The sequence below is a fragment of the Aegilops tauschii genome, chromosome 1 (assembly GCF_002575655.3).
Source record: "Aegilops tauschii subsp. strangulata cultivar AL8/78 chromosome 1, Aet v6.0, whole genome shotgun sequence".
NCBI lineage: Eukaryota > Viridiplantae > Streptophyta > Magnoliopsida > Poales > Poaceae > Aegilops > Aegilops tauschii.
The window spans coordinates 464761460-464785191 of NC_053035.3; the positions used below are offsets into that span (position 1 = coordinate 464761460).

At 42.5% G+C, this 23732-nt stretch overlaps 1 protein-coding gene across 1 annotated transcript; it reads right to left on the reverse strand.

Annotated features, from left to right (window-relative positions):
• Positions 1–20212: 20212 nt before the first annotated feature.
• Positions 20213–23539, reverse strand: LOC109781458 (11S globulin seed storage protein 2-like). Its single transcript, XM_020340064.3, has 2 exons — positions 21584–23539; positions 20213–20782 (listed from the first exon to the last, which is right to left on the reverse strand). The coding sequence occupies exons 1-2, from the start codon at positions 22540–22542 to the stop codon at positions 20632–20634; spliced, it is 1110 nt and encodes a 369-aa protein (XP_020195653.1). The 5' UTR covers positions 22543–23539; the 3' UTR covers positions 20213–20631.
• Between the last annotated feature and the right edge of the window lie 193 nt (positions 23540–23732).

The window sequence follows — 23732 nt, forward strand, 5'->3', positions numbered from 1 at the left end:
AGATACGTTGGAGACGTATCAGTATCTCGCTAGCCCTTTTTGAGACCGCAAAACATAAATGCAGAGCACCTCCAAAGTCCAAGCAACGACTAAACATTGTAATTCATGGTAGAAAAGATCCAGTCATAATGCATCAACATTAGCTACACACAATGTATCAGCATGACAGCAGTGCTCTCAGGTTCTGGTGCTTATTTCAGAGGGTGATGACACAACATAAAAGTAAATAGATAGTCCCTTCGCAGAGGAAAGCAGTGATTTGCAGCAGTGCCAGAGCTCAAGTTTTAAAACAGAGGTAAATGATATTTTGAGACATGAACCCTTCTCATTTACTTCGCGACTATCAGTTATCAATATCTTCCATGCTAAGCATGCTAGTGGCGGTTCCCAAGCGATAAAAGAAAAAGTTTACTCCCCCTCCACCAACAATCACACTCCACGGCTTGTCCGAAACAACGGGTGTCGTCCATACCAACAACAGTCCCGGGGGAGTTTTGTTTAATTATTCACATTTTGAGTTCGGGACTGGGAATCCCTATTACCGCCCTTTTCTCGTGCGATGGTGAGTGAATAAACACTCGACCTAAGAAGAACCCGCTTAGCATGGAAGATATACCGACCACCTCCTGTCGTTCCATGAACGATCCAGGCACACAAAAAGGATATTTATTAGAAGTTTTTAGAGGTGGCACATGCAAATTTACTTAGGACGGCAGGGTAATACCGCATATAGGTAGGTATGGTGGACTCATCTGGATTAACTTTGGGTTCAAGGTTTTTGATGCACAAGCTGAATTCCCACTTAGTATAGGCGAAGGCTAGCAATTAGATTGAGAAGCGACCAGCTAGAGAGCAACAATGGTCATGAACATGCATTATGCATAAGTAACATTGGACACTAGCATGAGTAGGATATGAACACCATGAACATAAATATCATAGAGGATATGTTGGTTTTGATTCAACTACATGCATGAACATGTGCCAAGTCAAGCCACTCGAACATTCAGAGGAGGATACCATAGCATCATACTACATCACAATCATTTTAACGCGATGTTGATATCCAAGATAAATCATTATCCACTCCTAGCTACTTATGCATGGCATGAGAAACTATAATCTCTAATTGTCATTGCAAACATGTTTAATCATAATGTGCTGAATCATGGATACTAGGTTAAACATATTTACACAAACAGAACAAGTCGAGTTCATACCAGTTTCTTTCTGCCACGGCCAGTTCATCGAATATCGTCATTATTGCCTTTCACTTGCATGACCAAACGATATGAAAATAATAACAGTTCAAGAGTGTTGTGGACTAAGCTGGAATCTGCAAATATTTTATTCAACAGGAGAAGATAAGGTAAAATGGACACTTTATTAGATCAACAGTTATTCATGTGAGAGCCACTCAACATTTTCATCGTGGTCTTCTCCTTGATACAACTCAAATAAAAAGAATAGAAATTCAGAGAAACATACTGAAATATTTTTTTGGAGTTTTTGGTTTTATTGAACAAGCAAATAAAAGGGAAAAGCAAAGACGAGAAAAACTATTTACACGGGAAAGCTCCCAATAAGCAAATGAAGAACAAGGAAATATTTTGGGTTTTCTTTTTAGTATTACAACTAAGCATGCATAGAAAGTAAACTAACTACAACTATTTTTTTTTGGTTCTTTTCCTAAGATTTTTCAAACACACAAGAAGAAAGCGAGAAAATAAAATTAAGAATCGATAATACAATGAAAAAGTGTGAACACCGACAAATGGAATAAGTGGACATGAATATAAAGTCAGTGGAAACACGTACTCCCCAAAGCTTAGGCTTTTGGCCTAGCTTGGTAATCGATCAGTAGCCTGGATAGTAGTCGGGGTGCTGAGGAGCGGGCATCCACTGATCCCACTCTGAGGCTCCTCCTCTGCTGCAGCTTGGTCGTTCCGGTAGGCGATGATGTATGCATGCATAATCCTATAGCCACCCCTGGCAACAGGATCAAACAAAGCATGAGCAGGCAATGGAATAATATCACGAGTTTCAATGCTAAAAATCAGGTTATAAGGAATAGGAATGTTAGGGTAATCTCGTGCAATAAAATGGTGGTGTTCCATGGCTGCGCGGTCTAGGTAAACCTTGGTCAGAGGGTAATCATGAAGGCGTATCTCAACATTGAAGTGAGCTGCCAAACGAGTAGCGAAAATCCCACCATGTATTTTATCCTTGGACTTATTAATGTGGAGACAACGTTCCACAATAGCTCCCAAGCTATAAGTGTTGTCGCCCTCTTGTGCACAACATAAAACGGCAAGGTCTGGTGAACTGAGTGCACCCACCTTCTCTCTAGCAAGCAAGCACTTTGCAATGAAAAGAGCAAAGTAATGAACAACAGGAAAATGCAAGCCAGCGGCAGTGATAGCTGACACCCCTCTCTCATCTCCCACTGTCAAGGTACGATAAAAGGCCTCAAACTCTGCCGGCCTAGGCTCAACTAAACTCCCGTCAGAAGGCATCATGCATATGTTAGAAAATTCAGTAAGTGGTATCTGACGGGTTTCAGCATATTAATTAAACTGTACCTCAGGAGGATTATTCCTAGGAAGGAAAGTAAAACTTTGAACAAAGATGTTTGTGAGGAGATGATACTGTTCACATTCAGCTGCGATGAAGTCGGTGAGGCCGGCATTAGCAGCATATTGTGTGAACTCCTGAAGGATTCCAGCCTCTTCCATGAACTGGGTGTGCGGCCATTCGCACGGCCGTACTTCCGCCAACCACCGAGGATGGAGATCACTGTCAGATGACTCCCCAATAACACCGTTGAAGTTCTTCTTAGAAGCAAACTTCCTAAAGATATTCATCCTTTTCCTATGAACAAAAATTCTGAAATTTTGAGTCCATAAACTTTTCTCAACAAAACTTCACAAAATTGATAGCAACTACTCATAGGGATACATAGAGGCCATAGCAAGCATTCAAACTACTTAGAACTCTAAGAATTCAACATGCAAGCTCATCTACAGCAGCACCAAGAGTAGCTAATTATTCAAAATATAAACCACAAAAACAAAAACTAATTGGACAAACGGTGGAGTCACATACCGAGCAACAATCCCCCAAAACAGTTTCGGAAACGGAGCTTCGAGCAAAGAGATCGAAATCCGCGGGTTTGACAGCAAGAACACGGGAGAGAGAGAGCAATGGAGAATTTTTTCTGAAGGTAAGTGATGATGTGGTGTGAAGGGATAAGTGAGGGGGGCCCACTGAAGGAAATATGCCCTAGAGGCAATAATAAAGTTATTATTTATTTCCTTATATCATGATAAATGTTTATTATTCATGCTAGAATTGTATTAACCGGAAACATAATACATGTGTGAATACATAGACAAACAGAGTGTCACTAGTATGCCTCTACTTGACTAGCTCGTTAATCAAAGATGGTTATGTTTCCTAGCCATAGACATAAGTTGTCATTTGATTAACGAGGTCACCTCATTAGGAGAATGACGTGATTGACTTGACCTATTCCGTTAGCTTAGCACCCGATCGTTTAGTATGTTGCTATTGCTTTCTTCATGACTTATACATGTTCCTCTGACTATGAGATTATGCAACTCCCGTTTACCAGAGGAACACTTTGTGTGCTACCAAACGTCACAACATAAATGGGTGATTATAAAGGTGCTCTACAGGTGTCTCCAAAGGTACTTGTTGGGTTGGCGTATTTCGAGATTAGGATTTGTCACTCCGATTGTCGGAGAGGTATCTCTGGGCCCACTCGGTAATGCACATCACTATAAGCCTTGCAAGCATTGTGACTAATAAGTTAGTTGCGGGATGATGTGTTACGGAACGAGTAAAGAGACTTGCCGGTAATGAGATTGAACTAGGTATCGAGATACCGACGATCGAATCTCGGGCAAGTAACATACTGATGACAAAGGGAACAACGTATGTTGTTATGCGGTCTGACCGATAAAGATCTTCGTAGAATATGTGGGAGCCAATATGGGCATCCAGGTCCCGCTATTGGTTATTGACCGGAGACGTGTCTCGGACATGTCTACATAGTTCTCGAACCCGTAGGGTCCGCACGCTTAAAGTTACGATGACAGTTTTATTATGAGTTTATGTATGTTGATGTACCGAAGGAGTTCGGAGTCCCGGATGAGATCGAGGACATGACGAGGAGTCTCAAAATGGTCGAGACGTAAAGATCGATATATTGGACGACTATATTCGGACTTCGGAAAGGTTCCGAGTGATTCGGGTATTTTTCGGAGTACCGGAGAGTTACGGGAATACGTATTGGGCCTTATTGGGCCATACGGGAAAGAAGAAAAAGGGCCTCAAGGGTGGCCGCACCCCTCCCCTTGGTCTGGTCCGAATTGGACTAGGGAAGGGGGGTGCCCCCTTCCTTCCTTCTCTTTTTCCCTTCCTCTTTTCCTATTCCATATGGGAGGTGGAATCCTACTAGGACTAGGGAGTCCTAGTAGGACTCCACACTTGGTGCGCCCCCTCCTAGGGCCGGCCTCCTCCTCCCTTGCTCCTTTATATACGGGGGCAGGGGGGCACCCCAGAGACACAACAATTGATCCTTGAGATCTTTTAGCCGTGTGCGGTGCCCCCCTCCACCAAATTACACCTTGATAATATCATTGCGGAGCTTAGGCGAAGCCCTGCGTCGGTAGAACATCATCATCGTCACCACGCCGTCGTGCTGACGAAACTCTCCCTCAACACTCGGCTGGATCGGAGTTCGAGGGACGTCATCGAGCTGAACGTGTGTAGAACTCGGAGGTGCCGTGCGTTCGGTACTTGATCGGTCGGATCGCGAAGACGTACGACTACATCAACCGCGTTGTGATAACGCTTCCGCTGTCGGTCTACGAGGGTACGTGGACAACACTCTCCCCTCTCGTTGCTATGCATCACTATGATCTTGCGTGTGCGTAGGAAATTTTTTGAAATTACTACGTTCCCCAACAGTGGTATCAGAGCCTGGTTTTATGCGTTGATGCTATGCACGAGTAGAACACAAGTGAGTTGTGGACGATATAAGTCATACTGCTTACCAGCATGTCATACTTTGATTCAGCGGTATTGTGAGATGAAGCGGCCCGGACCGACATTACGCGTACGCTTACGCGAGACTGGTTTCACCGTTCGGAGCACTCGTTGCTTAAAGGTGACTGGCGGGTGTCTGTCTCTCTCACTTTAGTTGAACCGAGTGTGGCTACGCCCGGTCCTTGCGAAGGTTAAAACAGCACCAACTTGACAAACTATCGTTGTGGTTTTGATGCGTAGGTAAGAACGGTTCTTGCTAAGCCCGTAGCAGCCACGTAAAACTTGCAACAACAAAGTAGAGGACGTCTAACTTGTTTTTGCAGGGCATGTTGTGATGTGATATGGTCAAGACATGATGTGATATAATGTGTTGTATGAGATGATCATGTTTTGTAACCGAGTTATCGGCAACTGGCAGGAGCCATATGGTTGTCGCTTTATTGTATGAGATGCAATCGCCATGTAATAGTTTTACTTTATCACTAAGCGGTAGCGATAGTCGTAAAAGCAATAAGTTGGCAAGACGACAACGATGCTACGATGGAGATCAAGGTGTCGCGCCGGTGACGATGGTGATCATGACGGTGCTTCGGAGATGGAGATCACAAGCACGGTGCTTCGGAGATGGAGATCACAAGCACAAGATGATGATGGCCATATCATATCACTTATATTGATTGCATGTGATGTGAATCCTTTATGCATCTTATCTTGCTTTGATTGACGGTAGCATTATAAGATGATCTCTCACTAAAATTTCAAGATAAAAGTGTTCTCCCTGAGTATGCACCGTTGCAAAAGTTCTTCGTGCTGAGACACCACGTGTTAATCGGGTGTGATAGGCTCTACGTTCAAATACAACGGGTGCAAAACAGTTGCACACGCGGAATACTCAGGTTAAACTTGACGAGCCTAGCATATACAGATATGGCCTCGGAACACAGAGACCGAAAGGTCGAGCGTGAATCATATAGTAGATATGATCAACATACTGATGTTCACCATTGAAACTACTCCATCTCACGTGTTAATCGGACATGGTTTAGTTGCTTTGGATCACGTAATCACTTAGATGATTAGAGAGATGTCTATCTAAGTGGGAGTTCTTAAGTAATATGATTAATTGAACTTAAATTTATCATGAACTTAGTCCTGATAGTATTTTGCAAATTATGTTGTAGATCAATAGCTCGCGTTGTTGCTTCCCTGTGTTTATTTTTTGTTCCTAGAGAAAAATTATGTTGAAAGATGTTAGTAGCAAAGGTGCGGATTGGATCCGTGATCTGAGGATTATCCTCATTGCTGCACAGAAAAATTATGTCCTTGATGCACCGCTAGGTGACAGACCTATTGCAGGAGCAGATGCAGACGTTATGAACGTTTGGCTAGCTCAATATGATGACTACTTGATAGTTTAGTGCACCATGCTTAACGGCTTAGAATCGGGACTTCAAAGACGTTTTGAACGTCATGGACCATATGAGATGTTCCAGGAGTTGAAGTTAATATTTCAAGCAAATACCCGAGTTGAGAGATATGAAATCTCCAACAAGTTCTATAGCAAAAAGATGGAGGAGAATCGCTCAACTAGTGAGCATGTGCTCAGACTGTCTGGGTACTACAATCGCTTGAATCAAGTGGGAGTTTATCTTCCAGATAAAATAGTGATTGACAGAATTCTCTAGTCACCATCACCAAGTTAGTAGAACTTCGTGATGAACTATGGTATGCAAGGGATGACGAAAGTAATTCCCGAGCTCTTCGTGATGCTGAAATCGACGAAGGTAGAAATCAAGAAAAACATCAAGTGTTGATGGTTGACGAGACCACTTCAAGTGTTGATGGTTGACGAGACCGCTAGTTTCAAGAAAAGGGCAAAGGGAAAAAGGGGAACTTCAAAAAGAACGGCAAGCAAGTTGCTGCTCAAGTGAAGAAGCCTAAGTCTGGTCCTAAGCCTGAGACTAAGTGCTTCTACTGCAAAGGGACTGGTCACTGGAAGCGGAACTACCCCAACTATTTGGTGGATAAGAAGGATGGCAAAGTGAACAAAGGTATATTTGATATACAGATTATTGATGTGTACTTTACTAGTGTTTATAGCAATCCCTCGGTAATTGATACTGGTTCAGTTGCTAAGAGTAGTAACTCGAAACGGGAGTTGCAGAATAAACAGAGACTAGTAAAAGGCGAGGTGACGATGTGTGTTGGAAGTAGTTCCAAGATTGATATGATCATCATCGCACACTCCCTGTACTTTCGGGATTAGTGTTGAAACTAAATAAGTGTTATTTGGTGTTTGCGTTGAGCATGAATATGATCTGATCATGTTTATTGCAATACGGTTATTCATTTAAGTTAGAGAACAATTGTTGTTCTGTTTACATGAATAAAACCTTTATGGTCATACACACCAACGAAAATGGTTTGTTGGATCTCGATCATAGTGATACACATATTCATAATATTGAGGCCAAAAGATGCAAAGTTAATAATGATAGTGCAACTTATTTGTGGTACTGCCGTTTAGGTCATATTGGTGTAAAGCGCATGAAGAAACTCCATACTGATGGGATTTTGGAATCACTTGATTATGAATCACTTGATGCTTGCGAACCGTGCCTCATGGGCAAGATGACTAAAACGCCGTTCTCCGGAACTATGGAGAGAGCAACAGATTTGTTGGAAATCATACATACAGATGTATGTGGTCCGATGAATATTGAGGCTCGTAGCAGGTATCATTATTTTCTGACCTTCACAGATGATTTGAGCAGATATGGGTATATCTACTTGATGAAACACAAAGTCTGAAACATTTTAAAAGTTCAAAGAATTTCAGAGTGAAGTGGAGAATCATCGTAACAAGAAAATAAAAGTTTCTACGATATGATCGCAGAGGTAAAATATTTGAGTTACGAGTTTGGCCTTCAGTTAAAACAATGTGAAATAGTTTCACTACTCACGCCACCTGGAACACCACAGTGTAATGGTGTGTCCGAACGTCATAACCGTACTTTATTGGATATAGTGCAATGTATGATGTCTCTTACCAATTTACCACTATCGTTTTGGGTTATGCATTAGAGACAACTACATTCACGTTAAATAGGGCACCATCAAAATCCGTTGAGACGACGCCTTATGAACTGTGGTTTGGCAAGAAACCAAAGTTGTCGTTTCTTAAAATTTTGGGGTTGCGATGCTTATGTGAAAATATTTCATCCTGATAAGCTCAAACCCAAATCGGAGAAATGTGTCTTCATAGGATACCCAAAGGAGACAGTTGGGTACACCTTCTATCACAGATCCGAAGGCAAGACATTCGTTGCTAAGTATGGATCCTTTCTAGAGAAGGAGTTTCTCTCGAAAGATGTGAGTGGGAGGAAAGTAGAACTTGATGAGGTAACTGTACCTGCTCCCTTATTGGATCATAGAAATCTGTTCCTGTGACTTCTACACCAATTAGTGAGGAAGTTAATGATGATGATCATGTAACTTCAGATCAAGTTACTACCAAACCTCGTAGGTAAACCAGAGTAAGATCCGCACCAGAGTGGTACGGTAATCCTGTTCTGGAGGTTATGTTACTAGACCATGACGAACCTACAAACTACGAAGAAGCGATGGTGAGCCCAGATTCCGCAAAATGGCTTGAGGCCATGAAATCTGAGATGAGATCCATGTAGGAGAAAAAAGTGTGGACTTTGGTTGACTTGCCCGATGATCGGCAAGCAATTGAGAATAAATGGATTGTCAAGAGGAAGACGGACGCTGATAGATTATCACTATCTACAAAGCTAGAATTGTCGCAAAAAGGTTTTCGACAAGTTCAAGATGTTGACTACGATGAGAGTTTCTCACTCGTATCTATGCTTAAGTCTGTCCGAATCATGTTAGCAATTGCCGCATTTTATGAAATCTGGCAAAGGGATAAACAAAACTGCATTCCTTGATGGATTTATTAAAGAAGAGTTGTATATGATACAACCAGAAGGTTTTGTCAATCCTAAAGGTGCTAACAAAATATGCAAGCTCCAGCGATCCATCAATGGACTGGTGCAAGCATCTCGGAGTTGGAATATACGCTTTGATAAGTTGATCAAAGCATATAGTTGTATACAAACTTGCGGTGAAGCCTGTATTTACAAGAAAGTGAGTGGGAGCACTACAGCATTTCTGATAAGTATATGTGAATGACATATTGTTGATCGGAAATAATGTAGAATTATTCTGCAAAGCATAAAGGAGTGTTTGAAAGGAGTTTTTCAAAGATAGACCTCGGTGAAGCTGCTTACATATTGAGCATCAAGATCTATAGAGATAGATGAAGACGCTTGATAAGTTTTTCAATGAGTACATACCTTAACAAGATTTTGAAGTAGTTCAAAATAGAACAGTCAAAGAAAAGAGTTCTTGCCTGTGTTACAAGGTGTGAAATTGAGTAAAGACTCAAAGCCCGACCACGGCAAAAGATAGAAAGAGAATGAAAATCATTCCCTATACCTTGGCCATAGGTTCTATAAAGTATGCCATGCTGTGTACCAGATCTATTGTATACCCTACACTGATTTTGGCAAGGGAGTACAATAGTGATCTAGGAGTAGATCACTGGACAGCGGTCAAAATTATCCTTACTGGAATAAGGATATGTTTCTCGATTATGGAAGTGACAAAAGGCTCGTCGTAAAAGGTTACGTCGATGCAAGTTTTGACACTAATCTAGATGACTCTAAGTCTCGGTCTAGATACATATTGAAAGTGGGAGCAATTAGCTAGAGTAGCTCCATGCAGAGCATTGTAGACATAGAAATTTGCAAAATACTTACGGATTTGAATGTGACAGACCCGTTGACTAAAATTATCTCACAAGCAAAACATGATCACGCCTTAGTACTCTTTGGGTGTTAATCACATAGCGATGTGAACTAGATTACTGACTCTAGTAAACCCTTTGGGTGATGGTCACATGACGATGTGAACCATGGGTGTTAATCACATGGTGATGTGAACTATTCATGTTAAATCACATGGCGATGTGAACTAGATTATTGACTCTAGTGCAAGTGGGAGACTGGAGGAAATATGCCCTAGAGGCAATAATAAAGTTATTATTTATTTCCTTATATCATGATAAATGTTTATTATTCATGCTAGAATTGTATTAACCGGAAACATAATACATGTGTGAATACATAGACAAACAGAGTGTCACTAGTATGCCTCTACTTGACTAGCTCGTTAATCAAAGATGGTTATGTTTCCTAGCCATAGACATAAGTTGTCATTTGATTAACGAGATCACCTCATTAGGAGAATGACGTGATTGACTTGACCTATTCCGTTAGCTTAGCACCCGATCGTTTAGTATGTTGCTATTGCTTTCTTCATGACTTATACATGTTCCTCTGACTATGAGATTATGCAACTCCCGTTTACCGAAGGAACACTTTGTGTGCTACCAAACGTCACAACATAAATGGGTGATTATAAAGGTGCTCTACAGGTGTCTCCAAAGGTACTTGTTGGGTTGGCGTATTTCGAGATTAGGATTTGTCGCTCCGATTGTCGGAGAGGTATCTCTGGGCCCAGTCGATAATGCACATCACTATAAGCCTTGCAAGCATTATGAATAATAAGTTAGTTGCGGGATGATGTGTTACGGAACGAGTAAAGAGACTTGCCGGTAACGATATTGAACTAGGTATCGAGATACCGACGATCGAATCTCGGGCAAGTAACATACTAATGACAAAGGGAACAACGTATGTTGTTATGCGGTCTGACCGATAAAGATCTTCGTAGAATATGTGGGAGCCAATATGGGCATCCAGGTCCCGCTATTGGTTATTGACCGGAGACGTGTCTCGGTCATGTCTACATAGTTCTCGAACCCGTAGGGTCCGCACGCTTAAAGTTACGATGACAGTTTTATTATGAGTTTATGTATGTTGATGTACCGAAGGAGTTCGGAGTCCCGGATGAGATCGGGGACATGACGAGGAGTCTCGAAATGGTCGAGACGTAAAGATCGATATATTGGACGACTATATTCGGACTTCGGAAAGGTTCCGAGTGATTCGGGTATTTTTCGGAGTACCGGAGAGTTACGGGAATACGTATTGGGCCTTATTGGGCCATACGGGAAAGAAGAAAAAGGGCCTCAAGGGTGGCCGCACCCCTCCCCTTGGTCTGGTCCGAATTGGACTAGGGAAAGGGGGCGCCCCCTTCCTTCCTTCTCTTTTTCCCTTCCTCTTTTCCTATTCCATATGGGAGGTGGAATCCTACTAGGACTAGGGAGTCCTAGTAGGACTCCACACTTGGTGCGCCCCCTCCTAGGGCCGGCCTCCTCCTCCCTTGCTCCTTTATATACGGGGGCAGGGGGGCACCCCAGAGACACAACAATTGATCCTTGAGATCTTTTAGCCGTGTGCGGTGCCCCCCTCCACCAAATTACACCTCGATAATATCATTGCGGAGCTTAGGCGAAGCCCTGCGTCGGTAGAACATCATCATCGTCACCACGCCGTCGTGCTGACGAAACTCTCCCTCAACACTCGGCTGGATCGGAGTTCGAGGGACGTCATCGAGCTGAACGTGTGTAGAACTCGGAGGTGCCGTGCGTTCGGTACTTGATCGGTCGGATCGTGAAGACGTACGACTACATCAACCGCGTTGTGATAACGCTTCCGCTGTCGGTCTACGAGGGTACGTGGACAACACTCTCCCCTCTCGTTGTTATGCATCACCATGATCTTGCGTGTGCGTAGGAATTTTTTTGAAATTACTACGTTCCCCAACACCCACGTGGGGACCACAACCCACTAGGGCGCGCCTGGGGGTCCTGGTGCGCCCAGGTGGGTTGTTCCCACCTGGTGCACCATCCTCTCATATTATTTGCACCAGAAATTCTTAAATATTCAGAAAAAAATCATATTAAATTTTCAGAGCATTCTGAGAACTTTTATTTTTGGGTCATTTTTTCATTGCACAGGAAATCCAGAAAACAGATAAAACATGGCATTTTATTTTATTTAACTAATAAAAACAGAAAACAAAAGGTAGGGACAGAAGATAGTGCTTACTAAATTCATCAACTTCATACCTCTAAAAAATGGTCCATTAATAAGGTTGATCAAGTCTTATTAACAACCACTTTCGATTAGCATGAAACCGAAGAACTTTTGTAAATCACTAAGTTACCTCAACGGGGATATGGATGTCCCCAACAATAAGCATTTCATATTTCTTTTTAACAGTAGGTAGAGGTATTTGAAAACTTCCAATAATGATTGTCAGAGATTTTTCAATAACATTAATACCATTTACTTGGAATTGTTTCTTCGGAAGTGCATCGTATGCTCATTACCATTGCTATGAAAAGTGACCTTGCTTTTATTGCAATCAATAACAGCCCCTGCAGTATTCAAGAAGGGTCTACCAAGGATAATCGACATGTTGTCGTCCTTAGGCATCTCAAGTATAACAAAGTCAGTCAAAATAGTAACATTAGCAACAACAACGGGCACATCCTCACAGATACCGATAGGTATGGCAGTTGATTTGTCAGCCATTTGCAAAGATATTTCAGTAGGTGTGAGTTTATTCAAATCAAGTATTTTATATAAAGAGAAAGGCATAACACTAACACCAACTCCTAAATCACACAAAGCAGTTTTCACATAGTTTCTTTTGATAGAGCAAGGTATAGTTGGTATTTCCAGATCTCCAAGTTTTTTAGGTACTCCATCTTTAAAAGTATAATTAGCAAGCATGGTCGAGATTTCAGCTTCCGGTATTTTTCTCTTATTGGTGATGATGTCTTTCATATACTTTGCATAAGGAGGCATTTTCAAGATATCAGTCAAGCAAGTACGCAAGAAGACTGGCCTCAGCATTTCAGCAAAGCGTTCAAATTCTTCATCATCTTTCTTTTTAGTTGACTTAGGTGGAAAGGGCATAGGTTTTTGAACCCACGGTTCTCTTTCTTTACCGTGTTTTCTAGCCACAAAGTCACTTTTATCATACCTTTTATTCTTAGGTTGTGGTTTATCAAGATCAACTGGTGGTTCTATCTCAACATCATTGTCTGGTTCTTCATTATTTGTTTGAGTATTTTCATGAACCTCATCATTATCATTTTCATTATCAGAAGGTGAGTGTTCATTACCAGACTGAGTTTCAGCATTAGAGATAGAAGTTTCATTATCATTATCAGGAGGTTTTTCTACTTCAGGTTCACTAGAGGCATGCAAAGTCCTATCAGTTTTCTTCTTCTTTTTCTTTCTAGAAGGACTAGGTGCACTAGTGTTATTTCTTTGTGAGTCTTGTTCAATTCTTTTTGGGTGTCCCTCAGGATAAAGTGGTTCCTGAGTCATTTTACCTCCTCAAGTTACTACTCTAACACCAAAGTCATGTATATTATTATTCATTTCATCAAGCAACTCTCTTTGAAATTTAGCAACTTGTTCTAATTGAGTTTGAACCATAGAAGCATGTTTTCCAACACCTCTAACATCATTTGAGATTATAAATAACAAGTCACTCAAGCGAGCAATCATATCAGAATTATATTTCAATTGTTTCATAATATTTGCATTGAAGTGATCTTGTTTTCTAATGTAGTTTTCAAACTCATAAAGGCATTGGCTAGGGTGCATATTATGAGGATTGTCATTATCATTGAACTTCATTAGAGAATTTACCTCTACCACCTTGGGTGGTGGTGGTGTATTAAGCCCATGTATTTCTTCAATAGGAGGTAAATTTTTAACATCCTCAGCTTTAATACCTTTTTCCTTCATAGATTTCTTTGCCTCTTGCATATCTTCAGGACTGAGATATAATATACCCCTCTTCTTCAGAGTGGGTTTAGGTGATGGTTATGGAAGAGTCCAATCATCATAATTTTTTAATATATTATTCAATAATTCTTGAACTTGCCCAATAGTTCGTTCCCTGAAAACACAACCAGCACAACTATCTAGGAAATCCCTAGAAGCATCGGTTAGTCCATTATAGAAGATATCAAGTATTTCATTTTTCTTAAGAGGATGATCAAGCAAAGCATTAAGTAACTGGCAAAGCCTCCCCCAAGCTTGTGGGAGACTCTCTTCTTTAATTAGCACAAAGTTAAATATTTCCTGTAAGGCAGGTTGTTTCTCATGAGGAGGAAAATATTTTTCAGAGAAGTAATAAATCATATCCTGGGGACTACGCACACAACTAGGAGCAAGAGTATTGTACCAAGCTTTAGCATCACCCTTTAATGAGAACGGAAATAATTTGAGAATAAAGTAATAGCGAGTCTTCTCATCATGAGTAAAAAGGGTGGCTATGTCATTCAACTTAGTACACAACAGTTTCAGTTTCATAATCATGGAAAGGATCGGATTCAACCAAAGTAATTAACTCTGGGTCGACAGAGAATTCATAATCCTTATCATCAATAAAGATAGGTGAAGTAGCAAATTTAGGATCATATTTCATTCTAGCATTCAGAGATTTTTCTTTATACTTGCATAATAATTTCTCTAGATCATCTCTATCCTCACAAGCAAGAATATCTCTAGTTGTCTCCTCATTCATAACATAACCTTCCGGTACCTTAGGCAATTCATATCTAGGAAGGCTAGTTCTAGCAGGTGTTTCAGGAGTTTCACTTTCAAGCTCATCATCAGATTCAACAACATCATGTTGTATTACTCTAGCAATTTGTTCATCAAGAAAGTCACCAAGTGGCACATCATTATCATCAAGCAAGGTACTAGCATCATCATAAGTATCATTCATAGCAGAAGTAGCATCATCAATAACTTGCGACATATCAGGATTAATAGCATGTGATGGTGTTGCAAGTTTACTTATAACAGAAGGTGAATCTAAAGCAGAACTGGATGGTAGTTTCTTACCTCCCCTCATCTTAGAGGGATAAATCTTAGTCTTAGCATCCTTCAGATTCTTCATAGTGATAAATTGATAATAATCCCAAGTGACTCAACAAATATAGCTATGCTCCCCGGCAACGGCGCCAGAAAAAGGTCTTGATAACCCACAAGTATAGGGGATAGCAACAGTATAGAGTATTCAACCCAAATTTATAGATTCGACACAAGGGGAGCCAAAGAATATTTGAAGGTATTAGCAGTTGAGTTGTCAATTCAACCACACCCGGAGATTAATTATCTGCAGCAACATGATCAGTAGCAAAGTAATATGATAGTTTTGATAATAGTGGCCGCAGTAATAGTAACGGTAACAGTGATAGCAGTAGTTTTGTAACAAGTGCAATAGTGATGATAGCAGTAGTAACTTAGCAGGAACGATATAAGATAAATTCGTAGGCATTGGATCGGTGAATTGTTGGATGATATTCATCATGAGACAGTTATAACCTAGGGCGATACGGCACTAGCTCCAGTTCATCAATATAACGTAGGCATGTATTCCGTAAATAGTCATACATGCTTATGGAAAGAACTTGCATGACATCTTTTGTCCTACCCTCCCGTGGCAGCGGGGTCCAATTGGAAACTAAGGGATATTAAGGCCTCCTTTTAATAGAGAACCGGAACAAAGCATTAACACACGGTGAATACATGAACTCCTCAAACTACGGTCATCACCGGGAGTGGTCCCGACTATTGTCACTCCGGGGTTGCCGGATCATAACACGTAGTAGGTGAGTATAACTTGCAAGATCGGATCTAGAACATGGATATAACGGTGATAACATAAACGGTTCAGATCTGAAATCATGGCACCCGGGCCCAAAGTGACAAGCATTAAGCATGGCAAAGTCATAGCAACATCAATCTTAGAACATAGTAGATACTAGGGATCAGGCCCTGACAAAACTAACTTGATTATATGATGAATCTCATCCAACTCCAAACCGACCAGCGAGCCTACGAAGGAATTACTCACTCCCGGTGGGGAGCATCACGGAATTGGCGATGGAGAAGGGTTGGTGATGACGAAGAACGAAGATCCCCCTCTCCGGAGCCCCAAACGGGCTCCAGATCTGGCATCCCGATGAAGAACAGGAGGTGACGGCGGCTCCGTCTCATGGATCACGATTTCTTTCTGGAAAAGTAGGATTTTATAGCGTCTGTTTCAGGGTCTGCGGGGCCACCAGGTGGGGACAACCCACCTGGGCGCGCCAGGAGGGGGCCGCGCCCTGGTGGGTTGTGCCCACCCAGGTGCCCCCCTCTGGTGGATCTTGGCTCCAGAAATTCTTTTTATTGATATAAAAATTCCTCGCAAAGTTTCGTTCCATTCCGAGAACTTTTATTTCTGCACAAAAATAACGCCATGGTATTTCAGCTGAAAACAGCATCAGTCCGGGGTTAGTTTATTCAAATCATGCAAATTAGAATCCAAAATAAGAGGAAAAGCGTTAGGAAAAGTAGATACGTTGGAGACGTATCACTGGAGCAACATGACCATGGCCATGGCGTGGCCGCTCGCAGGCGGGAGCTCGACCGGGACGACAACAACGGAGCTCAAGGGGCTCGTCACCGGCTAGATCTAGGCAGGGAACGGTGGGACTCGGGAGGTGCAGGGAACGGCAGCTCCGCCGTCACAGCGACGAGGATCGATGTAGGGACCCAGCTCATGCGGTCCGTCGCTATTTTGCGGTTCACTTCTGTCCGTTCGAGACCCATTTCTTGCCCGTATTTGGTTCAGGTTTGGATCGGGACGGACAACAAATGGACAACTGTTTGGGTACTCCTGTTGGGCCAAGTTTTTTGTCTAGATGACCCAAAAAGGACAAAATGGGTTCCCGCATTGGAGTTGGCCTAAGAACTTCAGAAAAAAAATGAATGAACTCTCAAGAATTTCGTGCTATAGGTACCCTACACATCCACCCCATCCCTCCTTCCCCGAAGCGCTCAGCAGTAAAAATTCTAAGAAAAAAGGTTCTAATTGTTCAGGGAAAACAGGAATCCAACAAGAAAGAGTTGCCCACACTAGTGAAAATCCTAGTACAATGGTTGTGAGACACTTTTTTCTAGATTTGTATGATACTCTTGTGTGGCTCTTTGGTTAGACAAGTTGTGTCGTGTGTTGTAGGCAATTTCTCTAATGTTTGCAGGCAACTTCTGTTTTTTGAAAAAAGAAAATCATTAGTAGGATAATGTTTTGGGTTGTTTTCTGCTTGGTAAGTTGTGCTTGCGGTGTAGGCAAAGTTTGTGAGTTAAAACCTATTTATGTAGCCAGCTTGTTAGTTTGGTGCCAAAAGAAGGAAAATGGGAAATCAAAAGCAAGTCTTCCAATGATGTAGGCAATTTGCATATAAGTTTCTAGCAACTCCCTTTTTTTGCTGAACAAAAAAGCTAACAGCCACCTACTAGGGATGCATAAAAACATGTTGGGAAAAGCTCTGGGGTTGTGCGAATTTTACCTGAAAGTTGTTGGTGAATTTTTTTGCTTGCGAGAAAGGGGGCCAGAAAGCACATATTCCTTTGATGTACGCAATTTGCATGTAAGTTTCAGGCAACTCCCTCTATTTGTTGGAACAAAAAAGCTAACAGCCATCTACTGGGGAGGCTGAAAAAACTAGTTAGAAAGCTATTGGGGATGTGTGAAATTTACCTGGAAGTGGCTGGCAAAGCTTCTTCCTTGCAAAGAGGGAAAAATAAAACAAGTCCTGCTGGGATGTACACAAAATGCATATAAGTTTGAGGCAACTCCTCTTTTTTTCCTGAAACTGAAAAATTGGATAGCTTTGTGCGAAGCTTACCTGGAAGTGGATGTTGAAGCTTCTTTCTTGAGTGTGTGCACAAAACCTCGAAAACTTTGCTTTGACATCATTTTAGAATTTAGTGAGGCCCTGCAAGAAAAACAAACACTCTGTTTAGGCAAGAATATCTACGAAAGCATATTTATGAAACTTAGGTGCTTAGGATAGTGTTCTGAGCAATGGTTTTGGTTTTCTCCAGTAGGTACTAGTCAAATATTCAAAATATGGTAGGATAGGATAGTCGTTGCAGTAGCAGTAATAGCAACCGTACAAAATGACTTAGAATCTTAAATGCCTCTACATCTCGTGTCCCTTGCTCTCTCTCCAGTTATATTGTATGGAACATCAAGTTGTGATGTGTCCCCTGGGCAAATACATCAGTGGTTGAAGGCAAGTTGTGCTTTGATCTAAGAAAATTGCATAGTATATCCAGGCAACTCCAGGTTTTGTTTAAAAAAAGGATTGAAAGGTAGCAACTCGTACTGGGTTTGTAGGCAACTTCCATAGATTCTGCAGCCAACTCATTAGCTTGCTAGCCGAAGAAAAATAAATAGTGAAAGTCAGGAGCAACTACTACTTGGTTTGTAGGCAATTTGCCTACAAGTTTCAGACAATAAATATGGACCTATATTGTGTGGAACATCAAGTTGTGTTATGTCCACTGCACAAATGCTTTTGTTGTTGCAGGCAAATTGTGCTCTAATCTAAGAAAATTGCATACTATATCCAGCCAAACCAGATTTTATTTAGAAAAGGGATTAAAAGGTAGCAACTCATACTTGGCTTGCCGACAATTTCCATAGATTCTGCAGCCAACTCATTAGCTTGCTTGCCAAAGAAAATAAAATAGTGGATACAAACTGCATGTCAACCCATTGAGCAAGTCCAATAGCAGAAATGAGGTACTTATAAAAAAAATCATGCAAGTTTGAGCAAGTCCAATAGCTCAATATAAATCTTGATTTTTTCTGCTTTACTATATGTCGTAATCACTTGGACACAGATAAGTAAATATCTATCAAGTTTTCACACAGGACACATGTTCTTTATAATGGCTAAAATGAATTGGAATGGTAACGAAACAATAGATGACTTCATAATGTAGTCTCTTTTTTGTCATGTGTTACATGAATAATCATAGTACAGTTACCATTATACTATGAAGTGCTCATTTAAGAGAGTCTATACTTGCTATTATCATCTCTCCTAACTATCACAGCAGATCAACCCAAGCTACAATGCAATCATCACGCATAGGGGAAGCACAACTGCAAAAAGAGGAAGGAGAGAGAGAAAACACTTTCAAATTGCAGCCATCACTAGCAACACTTCAAGAGAAAGGCACTAGCACCATCATCCACCTGCTACCTCGATGCAATTTTTCTGCTCCAGTCCAAGCTACAGCCAGCACCTGTACACGGTCACAAAGTAGAACTTCAAACATCGTAGATGGGGCAGCAAGAGATTAGAGATAGAAGTAGGGAGAAAGACGTGGACCAACAGCTAGCAGCAGGAGGACGAGGCCATCCCGGATGCGGCCGGCGGCGAGATGCTGGAGAGGAAGAGGCCCGCTGCACGGTGTGGGGGCCAGCGACCCTGAATGAGGAGCGCGGGGCGGTGCGCGCTCGACTTCCTCGTGGAGATGGGTGCGCGCTCGCCTAGCTTCGGAGGACACCAATGCGGCCAACACGGACACGCCCTTGTCGCGGGAGGCCGAGCGCAGGTCGCCGGAGTCGAGCATCGCGGCGACAATATGAGGACGTAGACTCCTAAATATGGTACTCACTACAAGAAATTTGCACATCTCTGACAAATCATCTTGATGCTTCAAATTTTTTGTCATAAAAATCGTCGTAAACGTGCATCACAATGACCAACTCATATTGTCGGTAGCCAATTGTCAGGATCTCGAGTTGAGGGATTTGTAGGAAGCGCAATTTTTGCGTAAGTGGGTGACCGAAGGTTATCAGTCCACGAGAGGTAACAACAAGGAATTTCCTCTGTCAAGTCGCAGTGAAGTAAAATAAAATAAAAATTATAGCCGGACAGTTTTACTGTGAGTGTCAACAAACTACTCTTCTTAGTTACAACGAGACATGGGTAGATATGGATTGTTTGTCAACAAAGATCGGACCAGTTGTATTGTACTTCTTCGCCTCTTGCGAGAGTCTGCTATCGAATGATTTATCTATAATCCTTACGATTATGTGATCGCAAGCCATTGTTGTTGGCATGTATACATGCAAAATCTAATGGTTGTATCGGATGGTTGCTTTGTAATACAAAGCGGGGGGAAACTCTTTTTCTCAATCTAATGGTTATTATTATATACAGATCTTGCCATGCTTGAACAAATGAAAGGAGTCTCCTTAATTTGTTGGACTTGTCATCCATGTCTCGTTCCTAAAACACATATATTACTTATGTTTGGTCATATTTATATGGCTCGCATGATGGACTACTATAGATTAACTTCCACCATTAGATCTGACAAATAAACGACGATTTGAATGTGACATAAAAGAGATCATCAAGAAGATGCAAACTAGTCAAAAATAATAGCGGGGAAAAGTTGGCAACAAGTGGTAAAACCTATCCATGAATGATACTATCTAAGCAGTTTAAAGCACATATCACATTGTTCAAGAAAAGAGTTTGATAAAACTAAAGTTAACCATGGCCGCATCCATCTGCTTATTACATCTGCTAACTAAATAAAAAGAGACAAACGATCCTAAACCCACGTCCGAGAGAAACTAGATTTAAGATGCTTGTGGCTAGCCAAGTCGGAGATGGATGAGCAGCTGCATGATGATTTAGTTGGGAGCGAAGAAGATCTCGGAGTCGAGCCTCTTGGAGCGGAACATCTTCTCCATCTCAGGAGTGGTGTTGAAGGCCGTCTCCAGCACCGCCGGCGATATAGCCTTCCACACCGAAGTCCTCCCCGCCAAGTGGCTAAAGATTGGGCTGCATTTTACATAAAACAAAAATTAATTAAGAGGCTGATATATACTTCAATATGCACGCTCGAATGTATATGTACCATTTATCTCTACAATGCAATTATTTCGAGATGTGCCCAGTAAAATATATGTGAGCAGTTGAGGTTGACCTTTGTTCAGTTTAGGACAAAAGAACAAGCTACGATGAATACTTAGTTTGTGTGTGCGACCATATGCCGTGAGATTTCAAAATTTATAGGAACCTTTTTCCCAAGAAAGGGCATAAAGTATATCAATAATTTCGTTGACCTCTCGCTAAAGAATTGTTATATACAAAAACCCTGAAAAATGTATATGTTAAGGTGCGGTTTTATTTTTATGTATATATCTACATTGTTACTACCAAAATGCAGTTAGACAAGATGCTATGGCAATGTTAAGAATAGATAGAAAATCACAACTATTAAATGAACTTTTTCGTGAATAACTATTGAATGAACTTAATACTATATAGAAAACATTAATTTCTGAAAGGGAAAACACATGTCAAATTGTGCATCCAATAGGTGTATGCTAGATTAAAAATAATTCATACTTCAATTTTTAAATACTGAAACAGAATATACGGAACAAAAATAGTGCATGCTATCAGATCTGATACACATGCTTCAAGAGTTCTAGAAATTAAAAATGTGGAAGTCTCCTACGGTGCCTTTTGACGGACATGCATGCATCTCGCGTACGTGTAACAGTAGCCTAGGCATAGTGCAAGTACGTGACATGCTTGTGCGTAGCAAATATACTGAAGAAGTATATATGTACGTACTTGGGGGTGGTGATGATGGAGAACCACTCCATGCCGGTGTCGTCGGCGATCTTGGAGACGACGAAGAACCTGGGCACGATGAAGAGGCAGCCACCCTCGGCGCGGGTCTCCAGCACGCGGGTGCCGTCGATGCCGACCACCTGGACGCGCCCGCTCCCGCGCACGATGTACGTCACCTGGTACGCCGAGTCGCACGAGAAGCCCGGCGAGCACATGGAGTGGGCGTCGATCCTGACGAGGTCGGCGCCGAGCCCCACCTCCTTGACCAGCGGCAGGTTGGCCGTGTTGAGCACCACCACGCGGCCGCCGCCCTTGATGTCCACGTCCAGCGGCGCCTCCAGGCAGTTGAGCACCATGCCGTCGCGGTCCTCGGCGCGCGGCGCCGGCATCCTGTGGCCGTCGGCGAGCTTGACGATGCCCGAGCCGGGCTGGGTGGAGACGAGCTTCGCCGCGGACTCCTGGTCGAGGTCCCACGCGCGCGCCACGAACTCGGTGGAGAAGCCGGTGAAGATGCCGGAGGCGCCGGTGAGCTGGAAGTTGGTGAAGCGGCCGGGGCGGTGGCCCTTGGAGGTGTCGCCGAGGAAGAGCACCACGAGCTCGCCCGCGGCGGCGTCGGCGGCGTTGTGCCACCAGGTGACGGCGCCGAAGGGGAGCGCGAGGGCGTCGCCCTCCTTGACGGGGATCACCTTCTCCCTGGCGGCCTCCGGGAGGACGACCCCGCAGGCGCCGGCGCCCTGGAGGACGTAGGCGACCTTGGCCGAGTCGGAGTAGCTGGGGAGGGAGAGGCCGCCGGCGGCGAGGTGCAGCTTGGCGGCGCCGATGGAGGCCGCGCCGAGCATGGGCAGGTCGGCGGGGGCCCAGTCGTAGTAGGCGCCGCCGTCGCCGCCGTAGGCCTTGGCGGGCTTCTTCGGGGACAGGTCCATGGACATGGCCTCGGCGGGGAACGTGCGCTGCACCATCGTGGTCGTGGATGGATCGGTGGGACTTGCGTACGTAGGTAGGGCTAGCCTGCTAGGAGTAGGAGCAGGATGATGGCATTGATGGGAATGAATGAGATGGAGGAGGTGGCTGCATGCGGAAGGGCGAGTATTTATAGCCGCAGCTGGTTGGATAATGCATGGTTAGGAAAAGTATACTAACTCCAGTTTGTTTGTTGGAGCTAACAAATTAATCCTGTTGAATAGCTACTACTGCTAGACCGGATCGTGATTAGGATAAGGATTTATTTTTTTGTGCGAGATAAAAGGATGTAGAGTATTTGATGACACGTCACGTATGGTTTGCTGACCGGTGCGCATGATTCGGTACATTAATCTGTACAGTTTGTCTAATTCACATCTAGATGTTTTTTAAGGATGTTACATTTAAGCTCCCACAAATATATAATGCAGCAACAAAAAACAAAAAATTCGGTACATTGCCGTACATACTGTTCACAAACAAAAAAAATCAAAATTTGCATAAAACATTAGCTTGTGGTGATCACGCCCAGCCTCACGGCCTCCAGATAGGTGAAAATGAGCCCGTAGTGAGGCCATTCTTCTCCAATCTACTCTAGTGATTTTTGGGGGTAATGTATGTATCCTCTTCCTGCATTTTTCTTATGGGCAATGCATTTTCGTCTGTGTCACTGGTCTTTGCCATCAACCCTTTCTGGCAATGTTTGATTAGTTATTTGATTTTCTAGTATCCTTGCTAAACTCTCTTTGAGATATTCTCCTGCTACGGCAAATTACTAGGTTGTGCTCCGTTTAGAAGTACAAGGGCGGGATTTTGTGTGCTAATGTGCCTCATTTGTTGCTTGCGGGTTTGTGAGATAAAACAGAGGCAAATGCTGATCAATGATAATGGTGGTGCAGCACCTTCTTCTGAAACATGAAAATGTACTTGTCATGTTCTACAGACAATAAGCCTTCTTCTTTTTTTTGCTATATACGAGTACTTATGTACCTTTCATTTATTTTTATTAGCATAAAGTTTATCGTGTTGCAGAACACAGCAGATCAACCAGTGTTTCATCTGATACTCCCTCTGTCCAAAAATACTTGTCATCAAAATGGATAAAAAAAGATGTATCTAGAACTAAAATACATCTAGCTACGTCCCCTTTTATCCGTTTTGATGACAAGTATTTTCGGACGGAGGGAGT